General features: G+C 38.1%; 1 protein-coding gene across 1 annotated transcript in view; it reads right to left on the bottom strand.

Annotated features, from left to right (window-relative positions):
• Positions 1-13,911, bottom strand: part of PIGN (phosphatidylinositol glycan anchor biosynthesis class N) — an 84,858-nt gene that overhangs the window by 68,657 nt on the left and 2,290 nt on the right. The window contains exons 2-8 of the mRNA XM_080685127.1: positions 13,712-13,858; positions 9,110-9,362; positions 7,976-8,097; positions 7,403-7,501; positions 5,500-5,606; positions 3,100-3,224; positions 1,403-1,533 (exon numbers count right to left, since the gene is read on the bottom strand). Of these exons, the coding sequence (XP_080541253.1) occupies positions 1,403-1,533; positions 3,100-3,224; positions 5,500-5,606; positions 7,403-7,501; positions 7,976-8,097; positions 9,110-9,330 (805 nt within the window). The 5' untranslated portion in view covers positions 9,331-9,362; positions 13,712-13,858. The remainder of the gene's footprint in view (positions 1-1,402; positions 1,534-3,099; positions 3,225-5,499; positions 5,607-7,402; positions 7,502-7,975; positions 8,098-9,109; positions 9,363-13,711; positions 13,859-13,911) is intronic.

Here is a 13,911-nt window from a genome sequence, read left to right as displayed (position 1 = left end):
ACCTAAATATTTATTTTTTAACTACTTAAAGTTAATCCATCTATAGTTAATTTTAGTCACCACACTCCCAAATGCTTGCAACTAACTCTGTATAACCATTAGTTTTAAAATATTCCCAAAGCAAGTCAGAGCATCAATAACAAAAAGGCATAAACAAATGAACAAACAAGGGCAGAATGTCTGTTGAGTGATTCTGATTGAAAGAAGAATATAACAGTAAAGCTTGGAGGAGATGCCACTCGAGTGGCTCTGAAGGCAGAAAGAACAGGGAAAGCTCTGCCTTTGGGGAGTAATGAGCCAGGTTTGGGGCAGGTAGCTGAGTCCAGAGCTGTTCTCAAGAGCATGGCAAAGTCTCTAGATATTTTTCTTCCAGGCTACTCTGGCTGGTGCAGCCAAAAGCCCTTCATAAAGTGGAACCAGCTCGCTAAAAGTCCATATTGTGATTTGGGGACCTGAACATCCATTGCCTCATTTTGTTCTCTGTGCACACACTGTGTTTGCCTTGGGAATCTTACAAGGAGGACAGGATCATGTAGAGTGGATTTTCAGTAGTCCAAAGTCCCACGGTAGTACCATCTTAACCTCGCCACCTATGCTATCACGTACAGTTAATCCTATGGTACTTTTTGTTTTCTCCTCTCTACTTTTCTCTAATTTCTCATTCTGAGAATATATTACTTCTATAGTTAGAAGATTCATTATATAAGATCAGAACTTTTTACACTTACACTTTAAGCATACATTTATATGCTAGACACTTTGCACACATTAAGACATATAATCCTCAACATTTTATCTGCAAGCTCCATTTACCACTACCTCAATCATCTATACTAATAAAAGGGTAATATGCTAATTAGAGCAGGCTAATTAGACTGGGTCAACCGGCCATCTTCCAGACGTCTGACTTCCTTCCAGACAAAGCCATGGTGGTGGGAGCTGAGGCAGAGGCAGTTAGGGGAGATCAGGCCAGCAGGGGAGGGCAGTTGGGGGCAAGATTAGGCCATCAGGGGAGGGCAGTTGGGGCAACCAGGCTGGCAGGGGAGGGAAGTTGGGGGCGAGATCAGGCCTGCAGGGGAGGGAAGTTGGGGGCAAGATCTGGCAGGCAGAGGAGGGCAGTTGGGGGCAAGATCAGGCCAGCAGGGGAGGGCAGTTAGGGGCGATCAGGCAGGCAGGCAGAGGCAGGTAGGGGCAATCAGGCAGATAGGCAGAGAGGTTAGGGGCGATCAGGCTGGCAGGGGGGCAAGGTAGGGTTGATCAGGCTGGCAGGCAGGCAAGTGGTTAGGAGCCAGTCATCCCAGATTGCGAGAGGGTGCAGGTTGGGCTGAGGAATCCCCCTTTGTGCACGAATTTTGTGCACCGGGCCTCTAGTAGAATACAAGTCAATTAAAGACAGACTAACCCCAGTCTGTCATTCCATGGTCAGAGGTAAAGAGAAATGCCGTTTTCTCATCATTTCCATAAAACTCTTTAAGCAGGGAAACAATTTCTTTAATTCCCTTGTCAACTAGTTTAATATTGTCTTTATATTCCCTGTTTAAAAAGACACAAAAGAAGAAATTAAATTAATTTGGAAAAATCAAATTTATTTAACATGAACTCATGACATTCAAAGTTAGTAACTCCTGAAATACTTTAGATTTCATCTTTAACAGTTTAAAATCAGAACTCTTCAGATTGTTAAAAATAATGTTTTCTCTGTTTAAAGAAGCAATGGAATATGAAATACTGTCAGAAATTATTTAAGAGGAGAGTACTGATTAGCAAATACATTGCAATGAATGCTTTTTAAGTTTCAAATGCAATAATGGTGCTTTTCAAGTTCATGTCTCTCATAATGCAAACTATATTGTCCTTGTGACAATAGGTAAGCATAACTGCTTCAAATGTAGAATTTTTCCTCTCTTAGTCTGTGATATAAAATGTTATAATGGCCAAAACCGGTTTGGCTCAGTGGATAGAGCGTCGGCCTGTGGACTGAAAGGTCCCAGGTTCGATTCCGGTCAAGGGCACGTGACTTGGTTGCGGGCACATCCCCAGTAGGAGGTGTGCAGGAGGCAGCTGATCGATGTTTCTCTCTCATCGATGTTTCTAACTCTCTATCCCTCTTCCTTCCTCTCTGTAAAAAAAAAAAAGCAATAAAAAATAAAATGTTATAATGTAAAATTATATACCATATCAAATATGTTTTGAACAAATTATACATAAGCTTCCATACATGTACACTTAAAAATAGCTAGGCTGGCAAGGCTGGTTTGGTATGAACTATCAGTTACAACAGTGCAGAGGTGAAAAAAGGGGATCATGAGGTATTCACTATGGACAGCTAACCAATAGGCTTTACAGTTAGACTAATCTAAACCAAATTTGAAATAAAGCATAAAAATATAACATGGGGCCTGGCTGGTTGGCTCACTGGATAAAATGTTGGCCTGCGGACTAAGGGGTTCTGGGTTCGATTCCAGTCAGGGGCACATGCCCGGGTTGCAGGCTCAGTCCCCAGGAGGGGGTGTACAGGAGGCAGCCAACCAATGATTCTCTGTCATCATTGATGTTTCTATCTCTCTCCCTCTCCCTTCCTCTCTGAAATAAGAATATATTAAAAAAATAATAACATGGATTCTTCCTCTTTCTTAAGGTCTACAAAAGTGAAAAAGAATTGCTGTTCTAGATAAGGAGTGCTACTGAAATATAGTATACAAAACTTTATACAATTATTTGCTAGCTATAATACTGATTAAATGGATTATGTAAGGAATAGCTAATTACATCTTTTTGTGATATATTAACACCATAAAAATGCTTTGATTTCAAGATTTACTGAATTTCTAAAATACATAATTTTTTTCTCTGCCTTGATACATGAAGAATGCAGGATATATTTTACTTACATTAATATGCAGTCTGGCCGCAGCACATGTGATTTTAGCTTCTATAGTATATCAATCTATAGCTCATATAATTGAGGACTTACTCTATGTTAGAGTTATTTAAAATATATGTTGTGATAATCACAAAAAAATATATACTACTTTAAAAGTTCAAACAAAATGGTTGTTACCCACAAAAACAAGAAATTAAACACAGCATTAAAATTACCTTGATGTGGGACGGTGAGCATGTCCATTTGTATCTATTCCTAATAGATGTAAGAAAAAAACTACTTTCTCTTCATTTAGTTTAGAAAACAAAGATTGGTTGTTTCTGGCAGCATGAAAGAATTCCTATATGTAACAAATCAGTTAAAAATTTTAGTTCATTTATTTTATTTATTTAATTAAATTTATACATAATTATAAAATTATCTTATTTTGTTTAAATTTGTCCTCAGGCCTACCACTACAAGATCCTTGCTGTCATTTGAGACATCTATGTTCAAATAGGAAACAAGCTATTTTTTTGTGGCCAAGAAAAGGTTATAGAAAAGACATCTGATTTCATAAAAATCTCATAGTATTGAATAAAATATAAAACCTAGCTGAGTAGCTCAGTTGGTTGGAGTGTCATCCCAATATGCCAAGGTTGCAGGTTTGATCCCAGTCAGCACACATACAAGAAGCAACCAATGAATGCATAAATAAGTGGAACAACCAATCGATGTCTCTCTTTCTCTCTCTCTCTCTCTAAAATAAAATCAATCAATAAAAAATATATAGAAGATTGAAGAAATATTTTGACAAGAGCCAAAAATAAAACTGTACTAGTGGCCTTAAGGGAACACAGAAGAGGGTTATTATGTAAATGGAATGGGAAGTGAGGTGAAGCAAAGAGAAGTCAGGGAAAATCTAATAGAGGAGATGATGTATTAAACTGAGTTTTAAAATGCGAAAAGATTCAATGTGGATGAACTTAATTCCTGTGAAGTAAATATAAAGACAAATGCAAACACATATTTAGAAGTATATTTATAAACAAATGAACAGAAATAACTACATTATGGAGAAGTCCACCATGTCAGTTCAAAAGACATCACTGGTAAAAAGAAGAAGCATTAGGGATCAATCAATGAAAGCTTCATACAACAGATAAATTATAATTTGAAGATGAGAAACAATGGATTGATCGAAAGGAGAGAGCCAATAGTCACCATTTCCCACAATTTTTGATGAATTTTAATTGGACTCCTGGTGAAACTGTGATAATTGTCCCTATCAAAGAGTCAAAAACTCTTATTTCTTACAAAAATGCATAAATATTTTATTATGATTAATTTGCTAATTTGGTTTTACTTACCTAATTTTTCTTTAAAGTGAAAAATTTTTTCAAGTAAAAATTTTTTAAAAACATCTACTTCATCTATAATAATAAAAGGGTAATATGCTAATTACCCTTCCGGACGAAGCTGGGGTCGGAGGGAAGCTGCCTGGGTCCCAGGTGCCTGCTGGTGGCTGGAGGGAAGCTGCCTGGGTCCTGGGTGCCTGCCGGCAGCCAGAGGGAAGCCCAGGTCCTGGTGCCGGAGGGAAGCCAGTGTCAGCAGCCGGGGGAAGGAAGGCCCACTCTTGCACGAATTTTCATGCATCAGGCCTCTAGTGTTATTATAATTGCACTAGAGGTCCAGTGCATGAATTTGTGCATGGGTGGGGTCTAGCTGGCCCAGCCTCAATTGGAGCAGGTCAGGGCTGGGCCTGTTGGGAGGAGGAGACGGCGGGAGGTTGGCCAGTCAGCCCACCCTGATTGGGGCCTGATCAGGGCTGGGCTGGCCAGGGGGAGGGGCTGCAGGAGGTTGGCCAGCCAGCCCCACCCCCTATTGGGGTGGGGGTGCGATCAGGGGTGGGGCCAGCCAGGGGGAGGGGCTGCGGGCCAATCAGAGTGTTGGGGGCCCATCAGGTGTGGGGCTGGCAGTGGGGAGGGACTGCAGGAGGTTGGCCAGCCGGCTCCACTCCCTATTGGGGTGGGGGGGTGATCAAGGGGTAGGACTGGCCAGGGAGAGGGGCTGCGGGCCAATCAGGGTGGTGGGGGCACATAGGGGGCGGGGGTTCCCAGGGGGAGGAGCTGCAGGAGGTTGTCTGTCCGGCCCTGCCCCCTGATCAGACCAGTTCGCTGGCCACAGTGGGCATCATAGTGACCGGTCATCGGTCGTTCTGGTCGTTACGGATGCTGGCTTTTTACATATATAGAGTACATTTATACAGCATTTTTCAAGAGACTTCCATACATCTCATAGGCTGCCACACTGTAAGAAACTGGTTAAGGTTTACACCTCAGATGATTCAGCAGACGAGGAATAAAATACAGGTTAACTGAATTCCAATGTAGGGCTCATTTTACTATCTGAACCATGTTTAAAAAGGTTCTCTTTTAAAAATTATTTTTTAAACTTCTATTAACTGGTTATTGTAGAATGTTTAATTTCTTAGAATCCAGTCTTTTAAAAATAGTGTGCTATAATATAAAACTTTTACGTTCACACAAATACAAGGTGTATTTACTGACAAATCTGTTTCTAGTAGTTTAGGTAGAAATAGGTGTCCTGTACATTAACCACTCAATAGCACGCACCTTAATATTATCAAAGACCCACGTATCCAGTTTTGTTACATCCTTGGCACCAAAATCCTCATTGTCAGCATCATAACTATGTGTAAAAACATGGTTTCCTGTAGCACCTGAAAAGGAAATTGGGGGAAAATTTTTTTAAACAATCTTTTAAACTGTTAGAAATATGAAGTAGTCATTTAAAGATTTTTGTGAGTAACCAGAATTTTTCACAAAGCATTTTAGATTATGATGGGAAAGAGAAAGATGGGAGGAATAGTTAATGTTTATTTTATGTACCATGGACCATGCTTTGTCCTTTAATACATGCTGTTACTTTGTTCTCACAAGATATTCCAATTTTACAAATACACTACATGTAAGTTAACTTACTTGCCAAAGTGACAATGCTAATACACAAAAATAAACACCAAAGTTTGTCTCCCTATAAGGATTAAATTATTAAAAAAAAATTTTTGGTTAGAATGTTATAATCTAAAATAGATGAATTCACTTAGTTTATAAAACTACCCAAAGCAAGAAGAAAATGCAAATAGTCACCTCTCTTATTTAAAGATTATGTGTATATTTCTCAATATTGGGAAATAGATATTGCTTATTGCCAAATGGTTTGACAGGGTAAACAAATATATTAATCTTATATATTTGCAATATTTTATAAAGAATCAAATCAACTTAATGAGTTTCTGAGTTAGATAGGCTCTTATAGATTAGAAGGAAGAGACAAAATGAAGTAATGACAATCTCTTACAATGTCAGTTTAGTCCTATTGACACTAGTTATTCCACTGCTCAGCCATTCTAATTCCCACATTCTAAGTAAAGATCTGAGTTGGTTTGTTGGTTACTATAAGAAAAGGAATATTCCCATTGGACTGTCTCCAATTCAGGCATTGACCCTATCCTTTCAACTGTAGCCAGAAGTAGGAAGGTAAGTTAAATAAGCCATCTGTCCTCCCCAAAGCTAAACTGCTGTATAAAGAAGTGACTATAAAAATGGCAAGCAGTTTGAGGTTTTTTGGCCTGCCTTACATAATAACGTTCTATGAATGTCATACATAAAATTCTGAATATGTATTTTGCTTTTAAGACATACTAATTTTCAATTATTTCAACTAATATAATTACACCCGTGACTAAGTAAAATGTTACAAAACTGTTTCATTAAGTGAAATGACCATTCTGCTCACACTCAAAGGCATTAAATGACATAAAATTGAAAAAAATCCAGTGATTTTAGAAATATAAATTTTGTAATCAAAGATGTTCTAATACTTGCAAATTCATACAGAGAAAACAAAAACTAATCCAAATGGCAAGATCTTGAATATATGAAAATAGGAATCATAAACATAAATTTTAATGTTTAAATCTTTATGTGACTACCAATTTCTTTAAAAATTTTTTTTACCAACTTCTTAATAATTCATCAATGTAAAATGAACCAGACATCAGCATCAGCATCATGAGGAGTTATATGATAAGCATTTTGCTAAATGTTTCACATGAATTATCTAATTTAATCCTAAAAACAAACTTATGACATAAAATCATCGTATTTATAAAAATGCATACTGAAGTTCAGAGAAGTTATCTAACTTGTCCAAGATTATAAAGTTATTGAATGTTAGAGCCATATGTCATTCCATTGAATTCAAGAGTATATAAATGGCTAGCAGTTTGAGGTTTTTTGGCCTGCCCAACTATATGATGTGCCAGTATTTCAACTAAGAAGAAAAAAATCAAATTGACATGTTTGTCCATTGCAACACACATCCCTATTTCAGAATTATTAAATATGTTAAAACATGTATCTCAAAATCAATAAAATATTGTTAGTATATAAAAAATTACTATATTAATTTATTAACCTATTTACTACCTGAGGAAATATAAATGTCTCTTACCTTTGGCAAACATGCTCACGATATCTGGGCTTCCCCAGCTCCATGTGTACTTGCTTTGATTGAGAAGAGAATCAAATTCCACAGGGTTTTCCTTCCATCCTTCAGGTAATTGAGAAAAAAAGCAAATAATAACAAAACAATATACACATGGTGAGGTATTAGTATAGCCCCTAAAGAACTATTCTTTAAATAATAACAATGAGAATTAATCGCACAACAAATGCAAAAGTAATAATAGATTTTGTTACATGTATCATGCCACAAATTTCTTAAAGCTTACAATAGGTAATTTACTTCTTAGTAAATTTACTTCAAGAATTATTTTGAACTTTTGAGAGTTAACTTCTAGGAGAACCATAGATCTATCCAATCACATTATTTTAATAGCACAGGATGATATAATACTAAAGCTTAATTCTTGATTCAATTCCAGTATGTGCTTAGCTAAGGCCCACTAAAATAAGTCAAAAGTATCTCAAAAAATCCTTCACCTTGTGTCATGATGCAGTGCTAAAGAAGCAATATTTACATAATAAATTTTTCACAGGATGAAATTGTCTAAATAGATAATACCTTTGGCAACTGCACTAACATCTTCATAAAACCCAGCTATCAGGGCTACATGACCCGGCCGAGATTCAGTTGGCACGCGTGTATGAGATATCCCCCAGCTGCCTTCATGCATTATGATATTCCTAAAAGATATTACAGATGAATAGTTAACATAGACATAATTAAATGCTCTGTTGAAGCTTTGGAAAAATAATATTATTATAGAAGGAGTCAAACCCAAAAAAGTGAGTCAAAATTTATGAAGGAAAAAAACCCTAATCCCAGCTGAGCCCAGTCCTAGCCCTCCCACCAGTGGATTCAGTAGCATAAATTAGCCCAGGTACATGAACAAAGACCCACCCAACCACTAGAATCATAAGACAAAATACATCAGTGTTGTTTTAAGCCACAAAAGATTGAAATTTTTTTTTACATAATAAATAACTTATATACACAATAATATTCTCTCAATTTTATTAGGTGTGATGATGGTATTGTGGTTATGTAGGAGAAAGTCCTTGTTCTTAAAACATACATATTTAAGTATTTAGGGATGAAGTGTCATAGTATCTTTTCACAAATTTTCATTCTTTTTAAAATTATTCAATTACAGCTGATATTTGGTATTATTTTATGTTAGTTTCAGGTGTAGTAGTGGTTAGAAATTTATATAATCTACTAAATGACCCACCTGATAAGCCTAGTACCCACCTGGCACCATACATTCTTATTACAACACTACTGACTATATTTTTAACTTCTTTATTATATAACAAAAACTGACTTAAACAGAAAGAGGAAGGCATAAAGAAATTTGGTTACCTCTGTTTAAAAACATTTTGATCGCCCTAACCGGTTTGGCTCAGTAAATAGAGCATCGGCCTGCGGACCCCCGGGTCCCAGGTTCGATTCCGGTCAAGGGCATGTACCTTGGTTGCGGGCATATCCCTAGTAGGGGGCGTGCAGGAGGCAGCTGATCGATGTTTCTCTCTCATCGATGTTTCTAACTCTCTATCCCTCTACCTTCCTCTCTGTAAAAAATCAATAAAATATATTTAAATAATAATAATAAATAAAATAAATAAATAAAAACATTTTGATCAGTTCAGATCATACTTTTTCTAGAGATGTCTTTGTTTCAGTTGACATGCTTACCTAATAAATGGTGCTCTAGGATTTCCCTTTTCATCCAATTCATAAAGTGCATCTGCCCGCAGCCCATCAGCAACAATGAGCACTAGTCTCCTTGCTGGAGGAGGCAATGGCGTAAACTGAGGAGCCATCCCATGAACCAAAGGAGATGTAAAGTAAATGTCAAAGATGGAGGCAAAGAACACAAAATGTACGAGCAATCCCACAATAAAGAAGAGCAGCATATCCAGTGTAACTAATTAATCTTCAAGAAAAGCTGAAAGAAGGAACGAAATTAAATCTGGGTAAACCTTAATGGAATTACATATTTTCACATATCTTGATGACAACATATAGATGGAACATATATTTTAAAATATTACATAACTCAACTTCATTTTTGGTGGTAACAATAAACATTATTTAATAACGAGATAATACTGAAATAAAATACATGATAAAGTAGACTCAAGCAAAAAGAAAAGATTCAAGCAGAATAAGCAATTAGCTCCAATAAACAATTTATAATAAAATTAAATGTATATTAAGCTCATAAAAACGAATATAGAATCAAAAAACAAAGAAAGAACTAAATGAGTCCTAAAATAAGTTATGTATGGTTTAGTCAAACCAAATCCTGTATAAAATAGAAAATGTAACTCATGATGCTCATATAACAGCCATTGATATTCTTAGAATTTTAATGTCATCTAAATGTGTGTAGACTTTTTCGACTTTTGCTTATCAGCTCAGCAGACTTCTAACTTCTTTTGATTATCACCAAGTTAAGCAAACAACATATATTTTTGTCCAGTTAGCTAAATTATAGGGTGGAAAGTAGTTAAATTTCATCTGTGCTTCATAAAATTTGCACTCACTAAGGGAACACTTTATTTTAGTTCCCTGAACACCAAAATAAGAAAGCAGAAGGATACACTCATCCTAATATATAAAAACCCAGGGTCCATAACGACCGACCGAAGGCTCTATCGAACACCGGAAGTCAGTCCTGCAGTCAGTGCTGCGGGAGCAGCGACCCAGCACTGACTGCTGAGGGGGCTCCAGATCAGGCCCAGAGAGAGGCCTGAAGAGAGAGGCAGGGTCTGATCCACAGCCTCTATGGCAGCTGTTGATCAGCCATTGCCTCTCTCTCTCTCTGGACTTCTCCAGCAGGCATGCCTCTGTTTCTCTCTGGGCCTCTGCAGAGGCTGCTGATCAGCCCTGCCTCTCGGATCAGGCCCGGAGATAGGCCCAGAGATGCTGACTGGCATAGAAACCGACCAATCAGAACCTAATCTGGGTGAACTGTGAGGAGCCAATGGCTTCCTAGGAGGCAGAGCTTTTGATGCTGACTGGCATAGAAACCGACTAATCAGAACCAAAATGGCTGGCAGGGGAGGGCAGTTGGGGGTGAGATCAGGCCAGCAGGGGAGAGAAGTTGGGGGCGAGATCAGGCCAGCAGGGGAGAGAAGTTGGGGGCGAGATCAGGCCAGCAGGGGAGGGCAATTGGGGGTGAGATCAGGCTGGCAAGGAAAGGCCATTGGGGGGGAGATCAGGCCAGCAGGGGAGGGCAGTTGGGGGCAACCATACCGGCAGGGGAGGGCAGTTGGTGGCGAGATTAGGCCGGCAGGGGAGGGCACTTAGGGGGGATCAGGCAGGCAGGCAGAGGCAGTTAGGGGCGATCAGGCAGGCAGGCAGAGGGGTTAGGGGCAATCAGGTAGGCAGGCAGAGGCAGTTAGGAGTGATCAGGCAGGCAGGGGGGTGAGCAGTTAGGAGCCAGTGGTCCCACATTGCGAGAGGGATGTTCCACAGGGATCGGGCCTAAACTGGCAGTCGGACATTCCCCAAGGGGTTCCCAATGGAGAGGGTGCAGGCTGGGCTGAGGAAACCCCCCCTCCATGCATGAATTTCATGCACCAGGCCACTAGTTCAATCAATAAAAATGTTCTGTGCACATATGTGCATAACTGTGTGCAGGGGTATTACAGAGAACACCAAGAAGACACAGTCACAGATCTGATACTAAACAATGTGCATGAAACATTTAAATAATACTGTTAAGACAGTATGCCATTAACTGCCAAGAGCAAACTATCCATGATGTCCGTTTCAAGGCAGCATTTTCCCTAGTCCAGTGGTCGGCAAACTGCGGCTCGCGAGCCACATGTGGCTCACGAGCCGCGGTTTGCTGCTCTGTTGACTAATGAGTTTGCCGACCACTGACCTAGACTCTCGATTCCAATAATTACAGGCTGTTGTTGTTCCTTGTGATTAAGCCCCTATCCCAGTGGTCGGCAAACTCATTAGTCTACAGAGCGGCAAACCGCGGCTCATGAGCCGCATGTGGCTCTCAAGCCGCAGTTTGCCAACCACTGCCCTAGTCGATTGAGACTTTGCTTCTAGGTGTATCCTCTGTTTGGCTAAAATCAATTTTTATAAAAATTCTCTATAGGTTTGTATGCTCTTACATTGACAGTTCATAGTGAAATACTATGCAGAATTGAAAAGAATTAAGTCTCATTTATGATAAGGGTACATCTCACAAACATAGGCTTAATAAAAAAAATTTTTTTAAAGGCACTGACTGCTCCTTTCTCCCTAATACCACCAAACTTCTTGAAAATACTGAATACAATCTCTTTTTACCCAATCACCTAATTCTCAAACAACTTAAATTGAGAAAGATTTCTCTAAGGTAGTGAATACTGTAAAATCCAATGGCTATTTTTTTTAGTTGTCTTCCATGGCTTACCCATTCCATTTGTCTTTATTAGCTATGCCTTGTTTTAAAAATAGCTCTCATTTCTTGGCTTCTTTGAACATTACTTCTTTGGTTTTCCTGCTATATCTCTGACCAGTGTAGAATGGGCTCTATCTGGTCAGTGAATTTTGGAGTTACTCAAAACTTGGTTGTAGGCCCTTTTCTCTCCTCATTCTATACTTTCTCTTTAGGCATTTTTCACCAGACCTTGGCTTCAGTTATCATCTATATACAAAAGTCTCAACAAATTATAACTCCAAATCCATATATGTAACTCCAACCTTGACACATCCACTTGGATATTTCAAAGAAATGCAAGCTGATTATGTTTAGAACCACACCCATGATATAACTACCACCCTTCCCAACCACCCCCCTCCACCACCCACCCCACTCCCCACCAGGCCATGAGCCTTATTTAGGTAGGAAGCCTCCAAACTCCCTAGTGCTTATCTCAGGGGATGGCACCACCATTCACCCAGATATGTAAATCAGAGAACTAAGGGTTATTCTTTATACCCTATTCTTCTGCTGTGTAGCCATGTATTATTTTTTTGTTTTGCTTTTTTCAAAATGCAAACCTGAACATCTCACCCCTTATATAAAAACCTTCAGTGCCTCTCTCCTACCCAGATCAAGAATGAAATCCTCAATATGACTAACCAGGTCTTACCTGGACTGGCATCTGCCTTTCTTTCTAGCCTTGTCCCATAGCACCTTCCCTTGCTTTATGGTACTTCACCACACTGGCCTTTTTTTATTTCTTTACATACCCTCATGTTTCCTACTGCTGTAAGATCGTCATGGGTACAATTCCTCCCCACAGAATGCACTTCCACTCTACCCTCCATCCTGTCATCCCACTGTCTCATAACATCTGCTTGTACTTTCAAGTATCACTTCTTCTAGGACTATGCAGTCCAAATCAGAAACTAAAACATTTACTTTAGTTTATAATTACATAGCTAAGTCTTTGATTACTGTCTATCACTTATCCATAATTTTGTCATAGCAAGACAGGGCTGCTCCAGCACTCATCACAGTCCTAGGCACTTAGCAAGGACTCAAATGTTTACCGAATAAATTATTTAGAATTATCACTTCAAAGGTACATGCAATATGCACTATTGCCACTAGAGGCTGCCTTGCTTCTCTTTTTATTCCTCCAGAACTTAACACAAAAACTGTAAAGATTCAGGATACATAAAAAAGAAAAAAAACACGAGTTCATGCTTAAGTCATTTACTATACATAAAATTGCAGTGATTCTAAAATATCATCTTTCACATACTACTTATGTTATTATGGTCCAACACATGTATATTAAGCAATATTATTAATATTATCTTCAAACAGAATCATATTTTATTCAGTTTTACTGAAAAAGGCTCAATCATTTAGACACCTCTCAAAATAAGTGAATAACTATTAAATTTTAAAGGACACATATCCATGTACCAATAAAAATTTATGCTGGTGGAATATTTACTACATACTATAAAACAATAAAAAGTTAGATAGCTCTAAAACTTTAAGTTAACCGCAATTTGCATTTAAAATTTTACTTATGGTTATCTTAAGACTATTAAAGCCAAAATAATTTTTTTACACATTAAAAAGATTGAAGTGCTTGGGGAAAAAAAAAGCAATCTGTCACATTTTCATCACTAAAATACAAACTTCAATGATTATTCTGATTACTCAATGAAACACTAGTTGTAAAGACCTACATTAATGTAAATCTTGCTAAGTAAAAAAAATTCCCAACATATTACTAATAAACTATTGTTAAGTAGAGATCAGCAATTATTAATATTTTAAATTGATAAATAAACTTCTATATTGTAGAAAAGCAAGGTACTTACAGAGAAGACTGGCCAGTTGATTAGTTATGAGTGTGGAAGATCACATAAACAAGTCCATGATTACAGGTTATAAAGTAGAATCAGGAAACTACATTTGTACAGGAAGCCAATCATGAAGAAATTCTACATCCAACTTCTGACAGCTCTCTGAGGAAACAAAATCTATGTTCAACCTATATTTTAGAAGTCAGACCCTAAAT

Source organism: Plecotus auritus, assembly GCF_963455305.1.
Source record: "Plecotus auritus genome assembly, chromosome: 8".
NCBI lineage: Eukaryota > Metazoa > Chordata > Mammalia > Chiroptera > Vespertilionidae > Plecotus > Plecotus auritus.
This window is presented reverse-complemented; position numbering and strand designations above follow the sequence as displayed.